Source organism: Bos mutus, chromosome 11 (genome assembly GCF_027580195.1).
Source record: "Bos mutus isolate GX-2022 chromosome 11, NWIPB_WYAK_1.1, whole genome shotgun sequence".
Lineage (NCBI taxonomy): Eukaryota > Metazoa > Chordata > Mammalia > Artiodactyla > Bovidae > Bos > Bos mutus.
In genome coordinates this window covers 101,679,421-101,705,261 of record NC_091627.1, presented here as the reverse complement: position 1 = coordinate 101,705,261, position 25,841 = coordinate 101,679,421, and the positions used below count along the sequence as shown (strand labels likewise).

Below are 25,841 nucleotides of genomic sequence, written 5' to 3'. Positions count from 1 at the left end.
TTTAAATAAGGTGGTGCCCCCGAGCACTGTTATTGATTGCATAGTAAACATAAAGAAAATGTAGGCTTGTTGAAACACTCTGGTTAGAAGAGTGGGCATTTGGACCTGGCTGGGCTGATAAAAAAAAAGGCAATGAAGTTAACTGCAATGCTATACTCAGACAGCTAGTTAGCTATGTGCTTCAAATAATCCACATCTCTTAACTAGATTTACGTATATACCTGGTCATTTCACTTTAAATCAGGGCATTTTATATGATAATTTTTGTTTATGACAAGTCTCCATTTATGCATAAAGATTTATTATGTAGGCCAATATTGATTATGAGTGAAGCTTTAGAGATCCTAATAAAATATACATGCATTGAACAGAGAACAAATTAGTGGTTACCAGCGGGGGCAGGGAAGGTGGAATGCAGGGTCAGGCAGAATTTGTAAAAAGGGTTATTGTGGGATTATATGAAATCATGTGTGTAAAACTTTTGAAAACTGTAAAGCACTACAGAATTGAAAAAAAACTTTCAATAGAAAATTAAAATAATAAAGGCAGATACTAATGCAATTACTGATAAACAGATGAGTCAGTTCTTAATATTGATAAGACTCTTTGCTTTAACAACAACAACAAAAAATATAGATCCATAGATTGCTATCTGATGTGAAGAACTAACTCATTGGAAAAGACCCTGATGCTGGGAAAATTTGAGGGCAGGAGGAGAAGGGGACGACAGAGGATGACATGGTTGGATGGCATCACTGACTCAACGGATATGAGTTTGAGCAAGCTCCGGAAGTTAGTGATGGACAGGGAACCTGGTGTGCTGCAGTCCGTGGGTCTCAGAGTCAGACACGACTGAGCAACTGAACTGAGCTGATGGACTGCTACAGGAAACCACCTCACAGGAAAGCTGGATCTAATGAACATAGAAATGGCTCAGGATTGGGTGGCAACATGGTGATCTTGGTGATTCAGGATATTCATGTGAAGAGAGATTATATCAGAGATTTACAAAGACTGTGTTCTTTATCCTGAGTATCTAATATTCCAGGTTTCCCATGTCTAGTCTACTAAGTGCCTCAAGTAAAGAAATAAAATCAGCAATCATACAATTTTAATCTTTCCTAAGGAGATGCAAGAGACGTGGGTTCAATCCCTGGGCTAGGAAGATCCCCTGGAGGGGGAAATGGCAACCCATTCCAGTATTCTTGCCTGAGAATTCCATGGACAGAAGCCTCGAGGGCTATAGTCCACAGGGTCGCAAAGAGTTGGACATGACTGAGTGACTGAGCATGCACCCACAATTTATGTATTATTTTAGAACTTTAACCAAATCTACACAAACGAAAACATTTTCAAGGCTTTACAGTGGATAGTGTTCAGATTCTATTCCAAGTACAGAAAAGGAGGAAACTACTATTAAGGTATTTTTCAGCCGACACCATCCTATTAAGAGACGGTTCTATGAGGAAAGATTATAGTTGTGACACAGCCAATAGAACTTAGTGATATCACAGCTAAGTCTTAACCACTGGACTGCCAGGGAAATGCCCCCAACAGTATTTTAGTAACAGATTATAACTATTACTATAATAACTTGATGACTTTAGTAACTGGGACCACTTAAACTTTTCCAGAAAAACAACTGGACATCAATAGCATCTCTATATTGGCTTTGGATATATTTAGTTTATGATATACATTTAAAATCGTTATATTTGATGCCATGTTTGCTGTAAACATGGCATCAAATATTACTTTACAGTGGTTTTCTGTCTCTATTTCAGGTGATGGACAGGGAAGCCTGGCGTGCTACAGTCCATGGGGGCGCAAAGAGTCAGACATGACTAAGTGACTGAACTGAACTGATTCAACAAAAAAGGAGAAAAAGTTGGCATAATGGTAAATAAAATATTTTTGAATTAAAATTGCCACTTCAGTGATTGCTTTTGTATTAGAATATTTACCGCCATTTCCCTTATGCAACTTATTTCATTAATTACTTTTGGAGAAAAGTAGCCACCATGCCTAGGTTGAGATGTAAAGGGTTAAGGATGAAGGAGGGAATGGGGGTGTTTTGATTTTATCCATTATTCCTCATCAAGAGTAAGAGCTTTTCAAGTTGCTTTTTCTTTTTTTGCAGCAACTGTATTACTAAAAAGTGGGCCATTTGTAATCAGCCTTTTTTAACAGAGCTCTCTGGCAAAAATAATCTCTCAAAGCCTGACAACAAGGCCTTGAGATGGATAGAATGAGCATTACTATCTCCACTTCACAGAGGAGAAATTAAGCCCCTGTTGGTCTGACATCCCTTCTGATGTCCAGGGAGACCATGTGGTCTCCACTCCCCAGGAACTTCATTTCACTTGGTTGAGGCAAGGAACTTGGGATGACGGATGACCAGTGCCCAGAGGAACAGTATATGGTCAGAGAACACAAGAGATTCAGCAGCTCGTTACCAGTGACGAGGGCCACACAGGAGGTGAGTGGAGGTTGCCGTGGGGGCGGGTGGTGAAGGCAGCAGGGCAGGGCGTTGCAGCTGTGACCGGGAGCATGGAGAGGAGGAGCTAGGCACGTCTGTGGGGAGGGGCGGCGAGAAGAAGCCCTGCTCCAGGCAGAAGGAGCAGCAGGTGTCTCGGGTAGGGGGTGAAGACTCCTGAGCCCCGACTCTTGAAATGAGTCTGAAGGGGGCCCAAGGACTCCTGATAGTTGAGCTCCTGCTGTGACATCTCTGTTTTTTCTTTTCCATTACATTTTATTATGAGATACTGAATATGTGCTATACAGTAGGACCTTGTTGTTAATTTATTTTATAAACAGTACATTGTGTCCATGAATTCCAAACTCCTGATTTATCCCAGCCCCGCCGCAACTTTCGTCTTCATTAATCACAACTTTGGTCTCTATGTCTGTGAGTCTGTTTCTGTTTTGTATATACGTTCATTTGTATTATATTTTAGATTCCATATATAGGTGATATCCTGGTATATGTCTTTCTCTCTTCACTTACATCATTTAATATGATCATCTCTAGATCCATCTCTGTTGCTGCAAATGGTATGATGTCATTCTTTTTTACTGCTGTGGTGGTTTAGTTGCTAAGTCATGTCCAACTCTTGTGACCCCATGGACTGTAGCCTGCCAGGCTCCTCTGCCCATGGGGATTCTCTAGGCAAGAATATTGGACTGGGTTGCCATTTCCTTCTCCAGGGGATCTTCCTGACTAAGGAATCAAACCCAGGTCTTCTGCATTGCAGGCAGATTCTTTACTGACTGAACTATGAGAGAAGCCCCTTTTATCACTGAGTAGTATTCTATTACATATATGTTCCACATCTTCTTTATCCATTCATATGTCGATGGACATTTAGGTTGTTTCCATGTCTTGCCTTCTGTAAATGGTGCTGCTATGAACATTGAGGTGAACATATCTTTTGAATTAAGAGTTTTCTCCAGATATACGCCCAGAGGAGGGATTGCAGGATTATATGGTAGCTCTCAGTTTTTGAGGAACCTCCATATTGTATTCCGTAGTGGCTTTCCACAAATTTACATTCCCACCAACAGTGTAGGAGGAAAGTTCCCTTTTCTCCATGCCCTTTCCAGCATTTATTGTTTGCAGACTTTTTGATGATGGCCTTTCTGACCAATGTGATACATCACTGTAGTTTTGATTTGCATTTATCTAATAATTAGCGATGTTGGGCATCTTTTCATGTATCTGTTGGCCACCTGTATTTCTTCCTTGGAGAAATACCTATTTAGATCTTCTGCCCATTTTTTGATTGGGTTCTTTGTTTTTTTGGTTATTTAGTTGTATGAAGTGTCTGTATGTTTTGGAAATTAAGTCCTTGTTGGCATGACATTCCTTCTGATACCCAGAGAGATCTGTGTGGTCTCAACCACCCAGAGCCTTCACCTCACTTGACTGAGGTGAGGAACTCAGGATGGATGACTGGTGAGCAAGGGAACAATGTAAAGGCAGGTTCACATTTTAAAGACTCACTCGAGGGCACAGAGATGCTGTCAGGATGTGAGCAAAATTTGGCCTGTATTTTGAAATGTTAGTGAATAGCTAATATTTCTCCAGCCAGGTGGAAGGGAAAAAAATCTTCAAGAAATATAAGCCTTAGGCAATCATGCTGGCTTGGCTCTCCTTTACTCATCATATAACTCCGTCAAAGCACGACCACAGCGCTTTTCAAGTTTTCCATCATCTTCTATTTTGAGTGCAGAACACAGCAGGAGGTCTGAAATCCCTAGAAGTGCTTGCCTGGAGAAAACAGAAGTGGACTGAGGTCTGTCCTGCCACGCAAGCCCCCAGCGGGATCCTTCGTGGGCGTGTGTTCATTCCCATTTTACGTTCAAACGTGGAGTGGACAGAGACGAAGCGTGACCAAACGTGCCTCTGCTCTGACACGCGGGCAGAGGGAAGGGCAGCCTGTGGTCCTGCGCGAGGCACTCAGGCCTGTGCCAGGACTGTGAGGCCAGGGGTTTTGTCCTTTTGGGGATTCTGTAGGCAGAGCAGGGATGAGGCCCTTTGCCACCAATGAGGTCTGCCAGGCCCTCCCCGCCCTAGGCTATGCTGCCTTCCCAAAACTTGGGCTCCACCCACCTTGGGCACCGGACTCCACCCTCCAGTCCTCAGTTTCCCCATGTGGAAAGTGGGGACAGTGATACCTACCCCAGGGGACAGTCGGGGGGATGAAATGGGGTGACAACATCAGGTCCCAGCAGAGGACTTGGTGTGGCAGCCACGAGGCTCCCAGAGGCCTGGGGGCGGCCTGAAGACCACAAGCCTTTCTCATTCAGCCTTCTGCTCATCCTCCAACAACAGCAAAGGCCCACCTGGCTGTCCTTTCAGAATTCCACTGAGTAGCTCAGTGGCTGGGCAATGACACAAAGAAAACAGGGCCTCCTTCACCTAGTCCTGCCCAGTTCTCTGTGCCTGTGCAGCATGCATGGCTGAAAGGGCCTCTACACATCCTATCTGCCTTCCCTCCCCGGGACCAGGATTCGCCTGGCTGCACAGGGGTCAGTTGTCGTTCAGTCGCTCGGTCGTGTCCGACTCTTTGCGACCCCATGGACTGCAGCACGCCAGGCTTCCCTGTCCTTCACCATCTCCCGGAGCTTGCTCAAACTCATGTCCATTGAGTCAGTGATGCCATCCAACCATCTCATCCTGTCACCCCCTTCTCCTCCTGCCCTTAATCTTTTTCAGCATCAGGGTCTTTTCCAATGAGTTGGCTCTTCACATCAGGTGGCCAAAGTATTGGAGCTTCAGCTTTAGCATCAGTCCTTCCAATGAATATTTAGGGTTGATTTCCTTTAGGATGAACGGGGATTATATCTTCATTTTAAGAAGAGGCACTGTGGCCTAAAGAGGCTTGCTGGCTCCCTGATGGTGACCAGGGCAAATGGGGCCACTGCGAGGCCAACTGGGGCCTCTGGACTTCAGGTCTGGGCTAGGCTTCTCGAGTCTCCGTCCAGTTAGCAGCAGGGAGCCAGCAAGCTGGTGGACCTGGTCTGCGAGAATGAAAAAAGGGCCACAGCCTTTCCCTTCCCAAGTAGTTGGTTTGGTATCAACATTTAGCCCAACTGACCTGTACTTAATGAATGAGCATGGACATTCCAAATGCTGCCTTGCCAGGCTGGGAGGAGCAGTGAATAGAGGGCAGCATGAAAAGGGAAATTCAAGGCCAGAGAGAGCTCCAGGGAGGGGAGAGGAAAGGCTCAGGAACCCACTCAGTTTGGCAGCAGGTTAGATGGTTGTCCTCGAATAACAGGGATGCAGATGGCCAGGCTCTGATGCTGGCTGAGGAGAGCAGAGGTGGGTACCATATTCTGCTGGCCAACAGGAAGACCCAGTATGACCGCTGGCCTGCCAGCACCTGGCCTGGGAGCCAGCATGGGAAAGGTCAGCCTGCTCCCCTCCAGGGGGGGCACGTTAACCTTTCAACACCAGCAGGGGAGCTCATCGGGCCCCAAACACAGTCAGCAGAGCCAGCAGGCCAGCCTGCCAACGCTGGCCCAAGGCTGCCTTTGGAAGACGTTGGAGGCAGGAGTCAGAGGAGGCGAGTGGCAGAGAGGGGCCGAGAGTGGTGGAGGGACAGGCCCGGTGCCCAGAGTTAGCAGCTGGCTGGGCAGCTTGCTCCAGCTGGCTCAGCATCCTAGGAGTGAACAGTGAACCGCCTGGGTGGGGCTGCCTGGCTGTGGGTGGGGGTAGCAGGGAGAGGATGGCGTGGGAGGTGCTGGCCTGAAAGGCTCTGGGAGCAGAGAATGAAGGCTCCAGGCCTTTGGCTAGTTTTCTCCACTAAAAGGAGATTAAAAACAAAACAAAAAAACAATTGTGGTGTCACAATTTAAATAAGCTATCATCAAAAGAAGCTAAGTAGTTTGGTTTTAAATAAAACAAAACCCCACTAATCTACTAGTTTTAAAACTACCCACCCACCGCAAATGTTTCTCCAGCTGGACTCCCACTTACTAAGGGTACAGACACAAGTGAATGAGTTATAAAGACACGGTGGCCTCGGGGCACTAAGAAATATACATGGGAGATTTTGCTGGTGGTCCAGTGGCTAAGGGGCTTCCCAGGTGGCACTACTGGTTAAGAATCTGCCTGCCAATGCAGGAGACGTGGGTTCGATCCTTGGATTAGGAAGAGCCTCTGGAGGAGGACGTGGCAACCCACTCCAGTATTCCTGCCTGGGAAATCCTATGGACAGAGGAACCTGGCGGGCTACACTCTTTGGGGTCGCAAAGAGTCAGACATGGCTGAGCACGCACAAGCAAGAGTAGTGATTTAAGAATCCGCCTGCCACTTCAGGGAGCTCAATCCCTGGTCCGGGAGGATTCCACGTGCCTTGGGGCAACTGAGCCCACGTGCCATAACTGCTGACCACGAGAGCCTAGAGCCTGGACGCTCCCAACTACTGAGCTGGTGCGTTGCGGCCACTGTACCCTGTGTGCCCAGAGCCTGGGCGCAAGAGAAGCCAGTGCGGTGAGAAGCCTGCTCACTGCAACCAGAGAGAGCCCATGTGCAGCAGTGTAAGAGCCCGTGCGCCACAGTGAAGACCTAGCACAGCCATAAACAATAAATACACACATTAAACTTTTCTAAAAGTTCACTTAAAAAACTTCCTGTTACCAGAGGCCCCTCTGGATGCATCCTCCTGGCTCAGACCTCAGGAGGTGGGTCCGCAGGAACCCACAGGCACTCCCCCCAAGTCACTAAACCATCTTAATGAGTAATTAGTGGTTTCAAACAGCTTGTTATTTATTTACTTGAAAGACCATTAACGGTTTCTCTCAGGTTGCTCTGTTCTGTGGCGTAAAATACATGTTTGGGGCCTTTAAAAATATGCCTTATTTACCTGGTAGGACTCATTGTCTTCTCTGGAGCTATTACGTTTTATGGTGGAAATTAGTACTGGGGGGCTTTTTAAAAGCTGGTTTTCAGACTCGATAGCCTGCGTTTGCTTATGACACTGATGCAGACAGCTGCGCTGACAGTCACTGAGGGCAGTCAGGAACGCTGAGACGGCGGCTGAGAAGCAGCAGCAAGGCGAGCGCGTCCACGTCGGTGAGTGTCCATGCGCACCACTGACCCCGTGGGAGAAGAGGCCCCACAAAGAGTCTCAGCGTTTTCTCTCTTTCCATGGCCCCCAAACAGATCTCTACCGGGATCCCCCAGGTTACCTGAGAGTCACTGCTTTTGAAATAAGGATGATTTACTTTAAAAATAATAAGATGAACCAAATTCTTTAGAAATCGTCTGGAAAAGGTGTCAGGAAATGACCCAGGGTGACTTTTTGAGGTGAGTGAAGTAGGATATTGACATAGGAGAGACAGGTGGCAGGCTCCTCAGGGGCTGGGGTGAACTCACCCAGCACCCAGGGACCCACAGCTTGGCTTTTTTTTTTTTTAAATGGGAGAATAGGCTAGATTAGAACCTATTACAAAGTTGGGAGGAAATAAGCAATAGTAAGGGATAGTTCTTGGGCTTTGTTGATATTTATTTTTCTATACTGTCAAGGTAAAAACATGCTCCATACTATGATTTGTTCATGGTTCCATACATTAAATCCACTCTGTCATATTTTCTTGTCTTCCTGTTTAAGCTTCTCGGCAGGACTTAGAGAATATCTTGTGGTACTTTGATTAGCGGGCTTTCTTAGTGATGCAATAGGGTAATTACTATCATATGGATAGACTAACAAAGCATTTTTTCTATTTATCACCTCATTTCATCTGACCATAAACCTAACAAGGAGGGTATAATTACCATCCTGTTTATGCAACTGAGAAAGTTCAGACTCAGATGAATAAATACTTTTCCCAAATTCCAGCCCAAGGTCAAAGATTCAAAATCCGATGCTTGCTTCATGATGTCTTACAAAAGAAGAGAGGAGATTAGGGAAAGCCGGGCCAGATATATGGTGTTTTTCCTCCTCCTTATCATGGGAGCAGAGACGTGTAGCATAATTTGAACTCACGGCCTTTCATGTGTGAAAGGCATTAAGTTATTATTGAGCAGCCATTCTCTTTTTCTCTAAGTGACTTTATTTCTTTATATTTATTTTTGGCTGCGCTGGGCCTTTGTCGCTGTGAGGGCGTTTCTCTAGTTGTGGCAAGTAGGGGCTACTCTCTAGGTGCTGTGCACGGGCTTCGCATTGCAGTGGCCTCTCTTGTGGAGTACAAGCTCTAGCTCTCTTTATAAATTGGTGGGGTGGGAGGATGTTACTGAAGCTGCTAAGAGCATCAGCTGTAGCATCAGCTGGAGTCAGATAGGCCACACTGTGGCTTTTCAGCCACTAGATTGTGGGTCAGTGACATGTCTCTGGAAACCCAGGTTCCCTAGGATTTCAGAGAGGATATGTGGAAAATGAAATGAAATAAAATTTCATCTCTTTAGGCCCTAAGGGACAAGGCAATGGCACCCCACTCCAGTACTCCTGCCTGGAAAATCCCATGGATGGAGGAGCCTGGTGGGCTGCAATCCATGGGGTCGCTGAGGGTTGGACACAACTGAGTGATTTCACTTTCACTTTTCACTTTCATGCACTGGAGAAGGAAATGGCAACCCACTCCAGTGTTCTTGCCTGGAGAATCCCATGGACGGGGGAGCCTGGTGGGCTGCCGTCTCTGGGGTTGCACGGAGTCGGACACGACTGAAGTGACTTAGCAGTAGCAGTAGCAGTTAGGCCCTAATGTTGAATTCCTCCTTCTTGGCTGAGTGGGCTATAGTGAGGAATAACGACAAGTAATGCATGTGAAATGCTTGGTGTTGTACTTACACGTGACAGCTGTACTTAGGCCTCGGACCATAAAGCACACGCCGACATTTAATACACGCAGTAGGTCTGCATGTGTCTAAGTTTCCTCTGAAAGTGAAAGTGTTAGTCACTCAGCCGTGTCCAATTCTTTGTGACCCCATGGACTGCAGCCTGGCAGACTCCTCTGTTGATGGAATTCTCCAGGCTAGAATGCCGCAGTGGGTAGCCATTCCCTTCTCCAGGGGATCTTCCTGACCCAGGAATCGAACCCAGGACTCCTGTACTGCAGGTGGGTTGTGTACTGTCCGAGCCACCAAGTTTCCTCTACCACCCTGTAAACTCCCGGAGAGTGGGATACCTGGGTTTTTTTGTGTCTTGCATAGAGACTGGCTAGACACCTTACCCACTGTGTGGTCTCTATCCTGCAAATGTGCACTGAATGAAGGAAGGAAAACAGAAACATGAATAATTGGTAGAGATCGTATGGGAAGGCATCGTAAGGTGTGCCCATAGTGGGAAGCCTGGCAATGAGGAAAGGGGAGGAAGGGACAGGGAGCAGCCAGAGATCATGTCTAGGTATTAGCAGAACTGTGGCATCCTACAGTTCTCTCTGGTTACTGATTCCTAATTTAACTCCACTCTAATTGAATTGCACTGGATGGTTTCAATTTTTTGAAGGTTTTTTTTTTTTTTTTTTTGACTTTCTTCCTACTTTTGGATTGTTTAAAAAAAAAATCATTCAATTTCCCTGTCCCGTGTGGCAGTTAATAGTGCATCTCAATTCTATAGCATCTTTTAGGCGTGGACTCCTCAGTAATAAGCCCCCGACTGTTAAGCTCTGCTTCCTGTGGTGCTCTGCTGCCATGGTGAACCGGCATCATTGCAGCAAGCTATTTTCTATTTTAAGCCCAAAGATGCCATTTGTTGTTGTCATTCAGTCGCTAAGTCGTGTCTGACTCTTTGCAAGCCCATGGACTGTAGCATTCCAGTCCTTCACTGTCTCCTGGAGTTTGCTCAGATTCATGTCCATTGAGTCGGTGACGCTATCTAACCATCTGCATATCAGACACCTTCCGACCTGGGGGCCTCATCTTCCAGTGTCGCCTTTTCATACTGTCCATGGGGTTCTCCAGCTAAGAATACTGGAGTAGCTTGCTATTTCCTTCTCCAGTGGACCACGTTTTGTCAGAACTCTTCACTAAGACCCATCCATCTTGGGTAGCCCTGCACAGCATAGCTCATGGTTTCACTGAGTTATGCAACATCCTTTGCCACAACAATGCTGTGATCCATGAAAGGGGAAGAGTTGCCGTTGCTTAACCACAAAACATGGGACCTAATTCATTCATTCATTTGTTCATTGTTTTCTTCATTCACCAAATGACTTCTGTGTCTCCTAATTGCCAGGAACTGTGCTAGGTGCTAGGGATAAAAAAAATAGCTAGGCCAGAAATGTAAGGATTATTATAATTATTAGTAGAGACAAAGGATCTACTAATGCTACTATCTAGTAAGCTATTAACATTTGTTAGACTATAAAACATGGCAGGAACCACCAGCCTCTGACCCCATCCAAGCCTGCCTGCTTCCTTGCTGCCTGATGGGGATGAGAAAATTCTACTCCACACGAATCAGAGAACCTGGAGTGCAGCCTCAGCTCCACCACTTGCTGTCTTGTGACCTTGGGTGACTCCATCGCCTGTCTCAGGTTCAGTTTTCTTATCTGTAAAATGGGTCCCTTCTGTCTCGGGGGGTTGTTGTGGGATCATAATATTAGACAGTCAATGAGATAGGGTTTCTAAACTGTAGAGCTCTTTAAAGACGTTTTGCACACTATACCAAAGTGACTTTATCATAAGAAGCTGTTGCGCTGGAGAGACTGGGGACCACTGGGGGGACTCGAGGTGAGGCTGATACTTCCCCTCCTGCTACTTTGTCATTTTACAAGTTGGAAATCTGAAACTCTCACAAGCCTCTCCTGCTCCCTGTTCGGACCCTTTGAGAAGAGCCCAATCGTCACCAGTGCCTGGCAACTGTGACTTTCTTCTCCAGATTTCAGGGTCGGTGCGTGAAATGAGACCCGGAAAGTCACCCTGCAGTGCTGGTGGCCACGCCCAGTACACACCCCTCCGCTTGACCGAGGTCGGCCCACTTCACGAAGGTGAGGCCGAATGCAAAGTGCACCCCTTCCCGCCCCCGCTGCCAGAACCTGCCCTCCCCTGCCCAGTGGCACCGTGTCCAGCCTCGCTTCCAGATGTGATCACACTCAAACGGAGGTGAGCCCTTCATTCTAGATGAGTCCTCACTTAATTTCACTATATTCTCCCTAATGGAAAGGGGAGAGTCGATGGGTGAGATTTATTTGAGGAAGGGCAAGATTGAGGCGAGCAGATGCACGAGGCTAATGGGGGCTTTCTCTTTACAGAGTCAGCACCTCTGGACTCTGGACCGTGAGGCGCCCGGCGCAGGTGACAGGCTGCTTCTCCCCACGGCCCGCCGGCACCAGCCCAGGGCCCGCTGTGCACACAAGGTACTTCAATGGAGCCTCGTGGCATCAGTGAATAAATCAACGGCAGTTGTTTAGATTCAGTATAAATGGATCTTGGACCTGAGATACTGCCAGATGGGCAGACCAGGTTACAGTCTGGTGATGCGTCTCCAAGGCTGTAAAAACGGAGCCATTTCTGGAGTCGCAGGCTGACATTTCAGAAGATGATTACATGCACAGTTTAACCATACGGCCATTCATGTCCTCCTAGCCCCACGGCCTTAACAACTGTTTTCATGTTGGCTTTCTTGCTTGTTCCTTTTTTTTTTTCTTCCCAAAGTTAAGCACAATCTTTCCCCTGCCCCTCCCCAGCTTCTCATCTTTCTAGCTGAATGTGATTTATTCATATGAAATTATGCTCCATTTTTATAAAACCCAAGTTACTGCAAATGAAGCTGGAGGTTTCACAGAAAATATTAATTCCTGATCTACGGCTATAAAGCATCCTGGCTCACTCTGCAGCGGCTCTGCTGCTCCGAGACGGATGGAAGCGGTCCAAGGGGATGATTAACTTCTCAGCCCTGCCAGCTGCCTAGTACCCCTCTTGCCCTGGATTTCCAGATTGACCCCCAGCTCCTCTGCCAACGTGCAGTTGCTCAGCTTGATAAATCACATGAATCCTTTTTCTGATCACAGTTAGGTACTATTCACTAGTTAGGAAGGGAAGCTAATGGTATTCAGAGGCACTCTCCATACTGCACACACACCCTGTTTTCTCCTGATAGCATTCTTCATATTCTCCACATTACCGGTGACACGGCACCTAAGACGTGCCTTTAGAAATGATCCACTGGCCAATTAATCCCAATTCTTCTCTGCCTCTCTCTGCCCCACCCAGCACAATGGTCTGTAGGAAGACGAGATCCTCGAGAGACACATTATAAGTGGGTAAGTAAGAAGGAGCATGTCTCTTTGCAAAGGGTGGTTTTCTTGTCATTGACTGGCTTATCTTGTTGAGAACTTTGCCACCTCTTCCTGATCTTTGCTTTTCTGTTATTTGGGGGCATTGGCAGGCCTCTGTAGCAAGCCAGCTGCCTCTCAACAGCATAAAACTGACAGATGAAAAATTCTGTAGCCATCAGGAGAAAAGAACAAAACCTACCCACCCCATCTTCACTCACCCTTCCCATCACTGAAGGTGGCACAGATGAATTGGGCCAAAGCCTGTCTGGGCTTGGAGTACTTGGGGTATTTTTGTTGAGCCATAAATTAAGCCCATCACTCAGGCAAAACCAAAGAAGGCAACAGGTTTTTCTTGGATGTTTTTTAAATTTTAGTAATGACAATATCACAGTTTGTTTTTGTTTTTGTTTTTTTTAAATATATTTTTGGCCTGATAGTGTGTCATGTAGGTTCCTAGTTCCCTGACCAGGGATCAAACCTGCTCCCTGTTGCACTGGAACTTCAGAGTCCTAACCACTGGACAACCAGGGAAGCCCTGGCAATATCAGAGATTTAATTGATCAACGTTGTATATTGATTGGCTTTCCCAATGACTCTGAAGTAAAAAATCCACCTGCAATGCAGAAACTGCAGCAGAAACAGGTTTGATCCCTGGGTTAGGAAGATTCCCTGGAGGAGGGTATGGCAATCCACTCAAGTATTCTTGCCTGGAGAATTCCATGGACAGAGGATCCTGGTGGGCTACAGTCCATAGGGTTGCAAAGAGTCGGACATGACTGAAGTGACTTAGCATGCATGCACGTGTATTGATTACAGAGAACTCACTGAACTTTTAAGCATTACGGTCTCAACTGTCAGATGTTGGGTTTCTGCTAAAATGTTCCTGGAAACCAGGAAGCTGAAACAATGAAAAGACAGACAAGACCAATCTTCAGAAAACATCCGGATGTCCTCCACACTCTGACATTCCAAGTAGATGAGATTTCTACCTGACCTTAGAAAGGAAAGAGCAAAGCCTATCCTGTGAAGGGAGACTTTCTTACGGGGAAACAGAGGACAACTGGCTTCCTTCAGTGTAGACTCACCCCCCTCCAACAACCCACAGCAGGTAAATCACATTCCATCATCAGGCTGTTCATCTTGAGGCAAAACGACTCTGGTCCTGGATCAGATGTCCTGTGTTCACCAGGTAAAGGGGATGGACATGGGATCACACAGGGGCAAGCGAGCCGGACCCTCAGTGTCACGTGGTGATGGGACACAAACCAGCACGGGCTTTCTGTGCAGCCCCCCAGTCCCAGCACGCAGGGAGCAGCCGTGAGGGCCCCAAAGCGCTTCTTCTAGAGCAGAAACACGAGTGCCTAATCACCATGGAATTTTACATCAAGAGGTGACAACAGGCTGAAAAAATAAAAAGTTTAGGAAACCAGAATGGTTTGTGTGGATGGATGTAGAAATGATTACCACCAGGCCGTAGGGAGTCTGAGGTATGGGGTCAGACCTCTACTTTGGGAAGGTCACAGCCTGGGGTTGTGGGGGGATTTTTACTTAATTCCATTCCCACCCTGAGGCAGTTCCTGCAACAAAAGAATTCTAGGCAAGTCATACAGTGGTTGGACCCAGAGTCACATTTCTCATTTTCTAGAAAAGGCTAGTTTACTCCACAGAATACGTAACATGACAGAAAATGACATCTGTCATGTGATAAGCTAGCATTCTCTAATTTAAGAACCTGGAAAACATGAGTCCAGTTAATTCAGTAGGCGTTACAAGTCCTTATTTTGAAGAAGGGTGTTTTAACTGTATCTCCCAACAATTACAGATATTTCTCACTCACGGAAATACTCGTGTGGCCCTGAATTAACAGAAAACAGAGAACAGGAGGTGAAGGCAACTCATTGCTTTGAAAGGCACCGGGTTCCTCGCACTTTGAGCAGGAAAACTGTAGATTTAGAGGGAGACGCTCAGTTACATTTGAAGATAGAGAAATTCGTAAGAAGAGCAGTGACGATGGGAACGTCTGTTTCCAGGCAATGGACTGTTTTCCTTACAGTTTCTGCACTTAGTGGTTATATAACAGCAAGGGCTAAGATTCTAACTTTCAAGTCAATTATTGGGCTTCAGGAGAAGTTTTTGAGAAGATCAGAAAACGTCCAAGGTAATAGTGCTGCTCATCATGAAAGTCCACGCCCATCTTCCTCCCAGGACAGAGTCATGTGTCTTTGGGGGAGAAGCCTTAGAATATACCAGTCCTAGTTTCTGATGACTTGTCTTTGTATCCACAACCATGTCTTCAAAGGGAGTCCATATTTTTAAAAAATAGTTCTTGATTCTTTCTACCAAAGGCCATAAAGAGATTTTGTGTCTCTTTAGTCGTTTTATTGAAATGTAATTGATATACCATAAAGTTCATCCATTTAAAGCATGCAATTTAGTTGTTTTTATTATATTTACTGGGTTGTGAAATCATCACCACAATCTAATTCTACATAATTTTTATCATCCCAGAAAGAAACCTTGTTACCACTGGCAATGGTATAACATTGTAAACTGTGGGCTTTCTCTTGCTTCTCAATGTGTTTTGTTGAAGGAATCACTTAAGGAGAAGAGTCAAAGGGAAAAAAGAAACACGACGAGAAAAGGAATTAATGTGTCAGATTTTAAATGTGTTTTGATCCAGTCCCTCTCCTCCTCCTACCAACAGACTCAGAGGTGGTATGGTTACCAGCTTTTGGGAAAGTCACAGAAGCAACCCCAGAAGATGACGTGGCAGCCACTCTCAGAGCACACAGGCTTGTGTGGCTGTCATGGGGAAGGCTTTTCAACTGAAATCACAACACTGCAGCTCAGCCCACCACCACTGAGAAAATGCTTTTCATCTATGTGCATGGATAATTCGCCTAAGTGACAGATTTTTCCTTGGAGAGGCACTGAACTGAGCTGGTTTACACAGGCAATTACTGCTCATTCCACAGAAAAAAAGAACTGGGAAGGAAAGGAGTGGGGGTGATGGTAGCTAGCCAATGCCAAGGTGTCTGCTAGCCTGCTGAGTGGGACGTCTCCTCCAGGTCTTTCTTACTTTGTAAGAACATCACTTGTGGAAAGAAAGAAAACAAGCCTTCATCTTTACCACCTGATAGTTCTTTAAAACACACACACACACACACACACACACACACACACACATACCCCTTGGCGAATGAGAAATAAAAAACCAACCCAAACCAATAAGTGGTCAAGTCTACTCTAGGAAGTAACTTATTATACAACTCCACTCAACTATCTTTCTACAGCCTTAGAGGCAAAGCAAGATGTGAAATACAGCTTGAGTATGTTTACTGATTAGGTTTCCATATGTCATTCAATAACACAAGTCAGAAAAGAGAAGCCAGAGTGAGGAGGAAAAAGTCAGGCACACAGGACTGGGAACTGGGTTCCGTGCATAAAGTATTTCAAGAGAGAATCTCATCAGAAGATAGACAGCTCTAGGGGGAGTGTCTGACGAGAACACCCCAGAATAAATGAAGTACTTATTGTTGAAAAATGAGCTCCAATCTCAACCAATCCCAAAGTTCAGAATTTACTGCACCATTCAGGACTCTCCTTCCAAGTTTCTTGTCTCCTGTTTCATCGCAAAACGAAGGATTCTCCATACTTTCTATGAAATACAACATGGCGATTTTTGCAGTAATAAACTCCACACATGCATGACAAATCGGAGCATGCAAAATGTTTAACATCCCAGTTCACAGATACTTTAGGGACAAAATCCGATTATGAATTATATGCCACAATAAATAGGGCTCAATGTTTCATAAAGCAATTTATAGTTCATAAAAATGACAAAATGTACCTGTCAGACAGAGCATGGAGGGCCGTTCTCTGGGCTGCCTGCTGGAAGAAAGGGCAGAGATGTTTGTTTAATATTCTGGCTTTTAAATTATGTGCTCAATGAATACTTAAAAAAACCCTGTGTCACCCACATTTTTTGCCAGGTGGACAAATATGAAACTACTAGTAACAGAGTAGAGAACCCTTTTGTATTACTAGGAATATTAGAAAATGAACATTTCTGAAGTTAACTGAAGCCCCTACCTGGGCACACCTGCCACCAGGGGGCGAGCTTGAGGAGGCTGGACACAGCACCAGTCAGACCTATTTCATTTTTACTTCCTGAAATCATTTTTTAACACTATTTTATTCTAGTTTCCTGTAAGAAAAGGACCTGTTTTGGTTCCTTTGCAGTTACATTCCCAACGAAGGTATAATTTTACTCCCAGTTTTCAGATTTATTGATAAAGTCATCACAACTGGATATTGGAACATTGACTGGCTTTGAGATGATATTAGGTGATTATTGATATGTTTTAGACACAGTTAACATAATTTCACACGCTAGTAAAGTAATGCTCAAAATTCTCCAAGCCAGGCTTCAGCAATACGTGAACCGTGAACTTCCAGATGTTCAAGCTGGTTTTAGAAAAGGCAGAGGAATCAGAGATCAAATTGCCAACATCCGCTGGATCATCAAAAAAACAAGAAAGTTCCAGAAAAACATCTATTTCTGCTTTATTGACTATGCCAAAGCCTTTGACTGTGTGGATCACATTAAACTGTGGAAAATTCTGAAAGAGATAGGAATACCAGACCACCTGATCTGCCTCTTGAGAAACCTATATGCGGGTCAGGAAGTAACAGAACTGGACATGGAACAACAAACTGGTTCCAAATAGGAAAAGGAGTACATCAAGGCTGTATATTGTCACCCTGCTTATTTAACTTTCTATGCAGAGTACATCATGAGAAACACTGGACTGGAAGAAGCACAAGCTGGAATCAAGATTGCTGGGAGAAATATCAATAACCTCAGATATGCAGATGACACCACCCTTATGGCAGAAAGTGAAGAGGAACTAAAGAGCCTCTTGATGAAGGTGAAAGAGGAGAGTGAAAAAGTTGGCTTAAAGCTCAACATTCAGAAAACTAAGATCATGGCATCTAGTCCCATCACTTCATGGCAGATAGATGAGGAAACAGTGGAAACAGTGTCAGACTTTATTTTGGGGGGCTCCAAAATGCAGATGGTGATTGCAGCCATGAAATTAAAAGACGCTTACTCCTTGGAAAGAAAGTTATGACCAACATAGATAGCATATTGAAAAGCAGAGACGTTACTTTGCCAACAAAGGTCCATCTAGTCAAGGCTATGGTTTTTCCAGTGGTCATGTATGGATGTGAGAGTTGGACTGTGAAGAAAGCTGAGCACAGAATAATTGATGCTTTTGAACTGTGGTGTTGGAGAAGACTCTTGAGAGTCCCTTGGACTGCAAGGAGATCGAACCAGTCCATTCTAAAGGAGATTGGTCCTGGGTGTTCTTTGGAAGGACTGATGCTAAAGCTGAAACTCCAGTACTTTGGCCACCTCATGTGAAGAGTTGACTCACTGGAAAAGACTCTGATGCTGGGAGGGATTGGGGGCAGGAGGAGAAGGGGATGACAGAGGATGAGATGGCTGGATGGCATCACCGACTCGATGAACGTGAGTTTGAGTGAACTCCGGGAGTTGGTGATGGATAGGGAGGCCTGGCGTGCTGCATTCATGGGGTCGCAAAGAGTCAGACATGACTGAACGACTGAACTGAACTGAACATAATTTCTAAAGAGTCTTTTGGAGATTCACATTGAAATATCTATGAATGCAATTACATGATGTTGGTATTTAAAATAATATAACCAGATGGGAGAGAGAGGGGGTGGGCATATAAATGAAACGAGACAGCCTTGGGTGGATGACTCTTGAAGCTAGGTGATGAGCACATTGGGGGAATATTACAGTATTCTGGGAAATTTTGTATGTGTTTTAAAATTTCCATAATAAAAAAAGAAAAAAGAAAATAAGGAGGCCTCCACCTCTCCTTCAGATTCTCCCAGTTTCTCACTCACTTTCCCTTTCCTGTTCTTTTTTTTTTTTGCCCACTTGGCTTCCCCCGAATCTATGGAAGGCAGAGAGCACACTCTCTTCTCTGATGAGAAGTCACACGGGGAGGGGATCAAAGTGTGGCCTCAAAGACCAAGGCCTCCTCAGGGTCCACACAGGAGACAAGGAGTGTACATGGTCCGTCTTCACTTTTGACCCAACAGGTGTCAAGGTTTACTGTTTATCAGAGACAATAAGGTCTCCCATGCTCTTCTTCTTCACAGGAGGCAGACAAAATAGAATCTTCAGATTAGAAGAAAGGACACATCAGTACCATTATCCCTATTACAGAAACAAAAGATACCCTTGGTGATAGTAGCATGTCCTTGGATCAGGCAGTCAGACCAACACTTACTGAATTCCTGCTACACAGAGGATGACTGCCCTGGGCGCTAAGGGATGCAAAGGCAAAAGCAGAAGTGGTCACTGTCCTGGACAAGCTGAGTCTCCAGAGAGTTAGAATGGAGGTCCAGGGATGACTTGCAGACACTGATGAGATAACATGCAAATAAAATGGTGAAGCAGGAGCCAGTCCAATATTGTAAAGCAATTATTCTCCAATTAAAAATAATTTTTTAAAAAAGGACAGAGCTAAGAAGGACAGACTAGGGACAGACAGCTAAGAAGGACAGAGCTAAGAAGGGGTGGACATGAGTGATGACTAATGGCTGGTGGATCTTTAGTCACTCAGTCGTGTCTGACTCTTTGTGACCCACCGACTGTAGCCCACCAGGACTCTCTGGTAAGAACACTGGAGTGGATTCCTATTTCCTTCTCCAGGGGATCTTCCTGACCCAGGGATTGAACCTGGGTCTCCTGTACTGCAAGCAGATTCTTTACCGTCTGAGCCACCAGGGTTCTACAGATCCTCAAACAGTGTGTGGAGTGGATAACAGGTGCTCTGGGAATATCTGCAGAGTGAACGCCAACAAAGACATCACTTAGGGGGTCCTTCCCACAGAACTGTGGTCTGGGGGGCGGGGGCCCTGCTGGTCTTGGGCTAGATGGCAGAGAAAGGGCCTGTCTGAGCCCCCAGCAGTGCTTCTCACCTGGGCTCCCCTCGCCCCAGTGCCAAGAGTGTCTGGGTTTGAGTTGGGCATGTTCCTGTGTGTCACACTCACGAGGGGCTCACTACTGGCGTTTAGTGCCTGCCCCGAGGGTGCTAACGACTTTTAAAAGTCAGGAGCGTCCCTGGTAGAATCAGAAACTCTCCCCTTAAAATGACAAGGGTGTCTCTGTGGAGACACTGCGGCAAAGTAGAAACGAAAGGCAGATTTGAAAGGAAGAAGCCAGGGAACATGAGCTCTGGGCTCAGCACCAGGGACGGAAAATGATATGAGAAACTTAGATAAGTCTGCAAGTGACACAGCCACAGTGAGTTAGAAAAAAACATAACATCTGTTGAACTGGGAGTGGAGAGTCTTATGCCCTGGGACAGGCTCTGCCTTTTATTTATATTACGGACCTGTATTCTGGTCCTCAACCCAGACCTTGGTTTTCAAACGACCTTTCCCTCCCTGAATGGATGCTGAGGGAGCCAGTCGAGGTCCAGGTCCTGGGGACAATCCGAGGGGCAGCTGCCCCTTCCTCCCTTCCTGGATTCCAGGCAGTGAAAGCCCGAGTGTCCTGGCATTCTAGGGTCACGTCATCCATCCAAGATGGGAAACAAGAGTGTGCGCTGTGCTTTGTCTTCATGGGGACATGTGAAGGAGCGGAATGAGGCAGGGGGAGGAGGTGAGAGGCTGGTGCAAGGTCTGGAGTCCAGGCTCCCCCAGGACACCGCAGAGGAGGCACACCCTTCTCTCTCCTCTCTCTCCTTCCTCTGTGAGGGCTGCCCCAGAAGCACATTCACAGAACACTCAGCTGGTGCCGGGCAGCCACGGTTGTTCCCTGGTTCCCTCCTAAGGGGGTCTCTCCTCACTCGGCAAGATGGCCTTCATGTTGGAAGGTATCCCTGAAAAGAACTTCAGTCACTCCTGACTCTGTTGGGCTAAGTATACAAAAAAGCATCTGGAACTCCCCAGAGGAAAGATGGCATATATTATTAGCACAGTCTCTCCTCATCGCCTCAGTAGGAGGTGTTGGAGACGGACTCGTCCTGGAATAACAAAAATCACAGGAGATGCGACTAAAAGTTCAACAGAAATCTCTCGCGTGGCATCTGAATTTTCCCCCAGCCCTGGATGTCAATTTTTTAAAAAGTCTATTGATTCCTTCCTCTCCTGCCTGCAAATACTTCCCACTGGCTTTTGTGATAAGGAAAACACAGCGCTTATTGATGTGCAGTCTATGGAAGATGACTTAAGAAGCAAAAGCAAAGCAAAACAAACCCCCAACAGAAAACTCAGATGCCCGTCACTAGAATACCTACGAATGGGTGCTTCCCAGGTGGTAGCACCTGCTGAGAATAAGTCCATAGGACTGATGTGGGCGAGGCCTCTAATGCAAGCTGAGCTGAAGCTGGGAGCAAGGGCTGCAGATAGACATGACCCTGGGACCAACAGGTCCTTCCAGGCTTAGACATCCTGCACCTCACCAGTCACTCTGCAGTCTGTCCACACAACTGCATGCTCCACTATTTTTAATGCCTGCTTTTAATTTGTAGTTATTCCCCATCATTAAAAACTTAACAGAAGATGGCTCATCATCCATCAAGAAAGGAGATGAGAATCTTAAATGTTTTAAATAACTCCTTAAGAAAAAAAACCTTATGGCATTAAAACTCTATGTTATATGCCAGAGCAAAGACCACCAACTTTTTTTTTTTTGCCTTAAACTTTGGCAGTTGCATACTATTTTATTTTACTTTTGGAAAATAATAAAATAAATAAACATTGGAATTAAACAGCAGAGAAAAATTACTTAGGTGACTCATGATTGAAGCCTGAAAAACTACTCATAGTAAACTAGATGAATTGCCCACTTTCCTTTTCTTAAGACTTGTACATTACACAACCGTATTTCTCTCTTCCTAAATCATCATCTTCTCTTGTAACTTTCTTTTTATTCAGCTCTCAGCAGAATAGATTGAGAGGGTTAAGAGCATGCATCATTGACTTTCCTGAGTTCATTACTCATTCATGAATGACTCTGAAGGGTAAGTCTATGAGTCAAAACAAGTTTTCTGCCAGAAATAATCATTTTCCAGGTTCTCTTCAAGCAATGACATCTTTTCTGTCTTTATTATAGGAAGCTGCTGCTTTGGAGCCTAATCAGTAGACTTGCAGGTTTCAGTGTACACTAGATGAGTTACCAGTCACAATCTGTTATTGATGGGAAGTTAAAGAGGAAATTAAGTGCTCTTACTGTAACTGGGTAGAGTGGTGAACAAGTTCATGGATACTGGAGTGGGGAGAAAACAAAGGGAAAAGACTGGAATTCAGAGAGGCCTCAGCAAGATCCAGTTTCTTTCTTATTGACACAACATGTGGGCAGAACCATAAAGCAATCTGATGTACCTGTTATGTGCAGGTACTGGGCTCGGTGTGGGTGACGGTCACAACAGACAAGGCTTTTGCAACACTGTACTTGGAACCTCCAGGTGAGCCAGACGCAAACAGTTAAACACGCAGAAGCATTCTAGATGACGAGGGCTATGGACAAAGGGGATAGGAGCTGTGAACCAGAATGTGAAGGGTCCTTGTTTGGGATGAATGTACAAGAAAGGCTCTCTAAGGAGGGGTAACATTGTTGAATAAGAAAAGCATGAATGCAGAAGGAGGAAGGGACAACTGTTTAGTAGCAGAGGCCCGAGGCAGGCCTGGATCCCTGCTTAGTTGAGGAGCTACAGCAAGGTTGCTGTCAGGCACGTTAGTGAGCGGTGGAGACAGTGGCAGGTTGTGGAGGTCAGGTTAAGGATTTTGGACATTATCCACAGCACTATGAAGTCACTGAAAGGTTGACATGAGGGGAAGCTGAGAGAAGGATGTGTGGGACCTGGCTGTATGTTCTTTGCAACTTTCGGTAAATCTGTAATTTAAAGAAAAAGAGTAGGGAGAAAGGCAATATGTCTTACACTTTTCAAATACCCCTCTGCCTTCTGTGTGGCAAACGGATTGGGACAGGAAGGGACAAAGTTGAAGGTCACTTGCAGTGATCCAGGTAAGGGAAGTGCATGGGAGCAGTGGAGATGGAGAGAGTTCATGGTACATTTTGGAGGTAGGCTTGAAGAAGTAGTGACTGACTGAATGTTGGGGGTGGGGGCCGTCAGGAATGAGTCCCAGGTTCCTGGCATGAGCATGTAGTATGGATGGAGAACCACTGACTTGGACAGGCAAGATGGGGCGGAAGCAGGACAAAGGCAGAGTTTAGGTCTGGGTATGTAAAAAACTCTAATTCGAAAAGATGCATGCACCCCAGTGTTCACGGCAGCACTGTTCACGATAGTCAAGACATGCAAACAGCCTAAATGTCCATTACCAGATGGATGGATAAAGAAGAAATGGTACGCGTATATGATAGAATATTATTCAGCCACCAAAAAGAATGGAACTTTGCCATTGGCAGTAACATGGATGGGCTTGGAGGGCATTATACTTAGTGAAGTTATGTCAGATAGAGAGAGACAAATATTGTATGATGTCACTTACACACGGACTCTAAAACATTCAAGAAACTAGTGAATATAACAGAAAGGAAACACACCCAGATATAGAGCACAAAGTAGTGGTTACCAGGGGGAGGGAGGCGGGGGAGGTTAAATGACTGGGTGTAAGATAGGCTCAAGGAGGTATTGCACAACATGGGGAATACAGTCGATATTTGTCAGTAACTGCAAATGGAAAGTAACTTTTAAAACTGCATTTAAGGAATCTCCACACTGTTTTCCATAGTGGCTGTACTAGTTTGCATTCCCACCAACAGTGTAAGAGGGTTCCCTTTTCTCCACACCCTCTCCAGCATTTATTATTTGTGGACTTTTGGATCGCAGCCATTCTGACTGGTGTGAAATGGTACCTCATAGTGGTTTTGATTTGCATTTCTCTGATAATGAGTGATGTTGAGCATCTTTTCATGTGTTTGTTAGCCATCTGTATGTCTTCTTTGGAGAAATGTCTATTTAGTTCTTTGGCCCATTTTTTGATTGGGTCATTTATTTTTCTGGAGTTGAGCTGTAGGAGTTGCTTGTATATTTTTGAGATTAGTTGTTTGTCAGTTGCTTCATTTGCTATTATTTCCTTGGAAATAGAACTGCCTTAGGATCCAGCAATCCCACTGCTGGGCATACACACTGAGGAAACCAGAAGGGAAAGAGACACATGTACCCCAATGTTCATCGCAGCCCTGTATATAATAGCCAGGACATGGAAGCAACCTAGATGTCCATCAGCAGATGAATGGATAAGAAAGCTGTGGTACATATACACAATGGAGTATTACTCAGCCATTAAAAAGAATACATTTGAATCAGTTCTAATGAGGTGGATGAAACTGGAGCCTATTATACAGAGTGAAGTAAGCCAGAAGGAAAAACACCAATACAGTATAATAACGCATATATATGGAATTTAGAAAGATGGTAACAATAACCCGGTGTACGAGACAGCAAAAGAGACACTGATGTATAGAACAGTCTCATGGACTCTGTGGGAGAGGGAGAGGGTGGGAAGATTTGGGAGAATGGCATTGAAACATGTAAAATATCATGTATGAAACGAGATGCCAGTCCAGGTTCGATGCATGATACTGGATGCTTGGGGCTAGTGCACTGGGACGACCCAGAAGGATGGTATGGGGAGGGAGGAGGGAGGAGGGTTCAGGATGGGGAGCACATGTATACCTGTGGAGGATTCATTTTGATATTTGGCAAAACTAATACAATTATGTAAAGTTTAAAAATAAAATAAAATTAAAAACAAAACAAAACAAAACAAACAAACAAAAAAAACTGCATTTAAAAAATGCTAAGATCTCCCCACTGCCCCTCCAAAAGTTTGGGTGTGCAAAGTTCCAGTTGCTTACGGGATGTCAAGAGGAGATGCTGAGTAGACAATTGGATTTGTGAGACAAAACTGTTAAATGCCAGTTAAGAACACAACATCAATATGTTTTCGGCAAGTGACAATCACAAGGAGAGAGATGGTTTGGTTTTCTGGATCTGCATTTTGGTATTGGTCTAAGAGAAGCAGATCTAGACTCCAGCTGGGGAGCACACACTTCTGTCTCTGCACTTCAAGTGGGCATGACCTCCATCTGCTACCCAGCATCAGGTTTACGACCAGGACAGTCAAGGAGGTACCACTGCAGCAGTAATTACAATCGCATCCCATCATTGTGTTAGGCTTGCCTCCACATTTAATTACTTGAATAAACACGATCACAGCTAATCTTAGTTCATTTGTGTTTGGCTCTAATTGAAGCAGGCTATGAAATTTACACGGACGCTCACATCTTTCTAGGAATTCTGGCTGGTAAGGCCTTAGTATTTTCTTGCCATTCTTCTTCAAGTTGAAACTTGCATTTATTAACTTATTTCCCTGTTTAATTTCCTTCTACCTCTATTAGCACATTTTATGTTTCATTAACTTAATTTTTATGCTGTTGTTTTTCATTTTGGTCCTAGCTGATGAGTGTCTTTAACTTTATGTTGCAAGTTTCCGTTTGGTGTTTTCCAATCCATTTAGCAATATTTGCAAGACAAAGGAAAGAGTCTATATCTTTTCTTTTCAAGTAATAATGAGTACTTTGCATTTTTAGATTTCTAGAAATGCTGTCTAGGAAGCATTTTGCTCAGTGGACTTTGACCTTATCCTGTACCCTACAGGGGTCAGGCAGAGTCAGGCATGACACTATGATTTATCATCCAAATAAGAACAGTTTTGAGAGTGAAATGGGATGCTAACCAGATGAGTGTCACAGACAAGAGGAGAAAATCCTGCTTTCTTGGGGCACAACATACGGTCACTTAAATAAAGATGACTCTACATATATAAACATGATCAGAATGAGCAGCACAGAATTTCAGGAACCGAGGAACTTGCCAAAAAAAAGCAAACAGCTGAATGTGGTCATTTGTGGACAAACCACCCCGACTCTTGGTGTCTCTTTAAATCAGGTCGGTGCTTCTCCTGTTCTTCCTCCAGCTCGTCCTCTGTTTAGAGTCTGCCTACAACCTCAGGTCCTTTTTATGAAGACTGCC

General features: G+C 45.1%; 1 protein-coding gene across 6 annotated transcripts in view; it reads right to left on the bottom strand.

Annotated features, from left to right (window-relative positions):
• Nucleotides 1-25,841, bottom strand: part of AFF3 (ALF transcription elongation factor 3) — a 587,368-nt gene that overhangs the window by 80,246 nt on the left and 481,281 nt on the right. For 4 of the 6 annotated variants that reach the window (XM_070379962.1, XM_070379956.1, XM_070379958.1 and 1 more), the window contains one exon: nucleotides 16,580-16,620. In XM_070379962.1, the coding sequence (XP_070236063.1) occupies nucleotides 16,580-16,620 (41 nt within the window). The remainder of the gene's footprint in view (nucleotides 1-16,579; nucleotides 16,621-25,841) is intronic. The other 2 variants (XM_070379957.1, XM_070379959.1) reach the window with 1 other exon arrangement.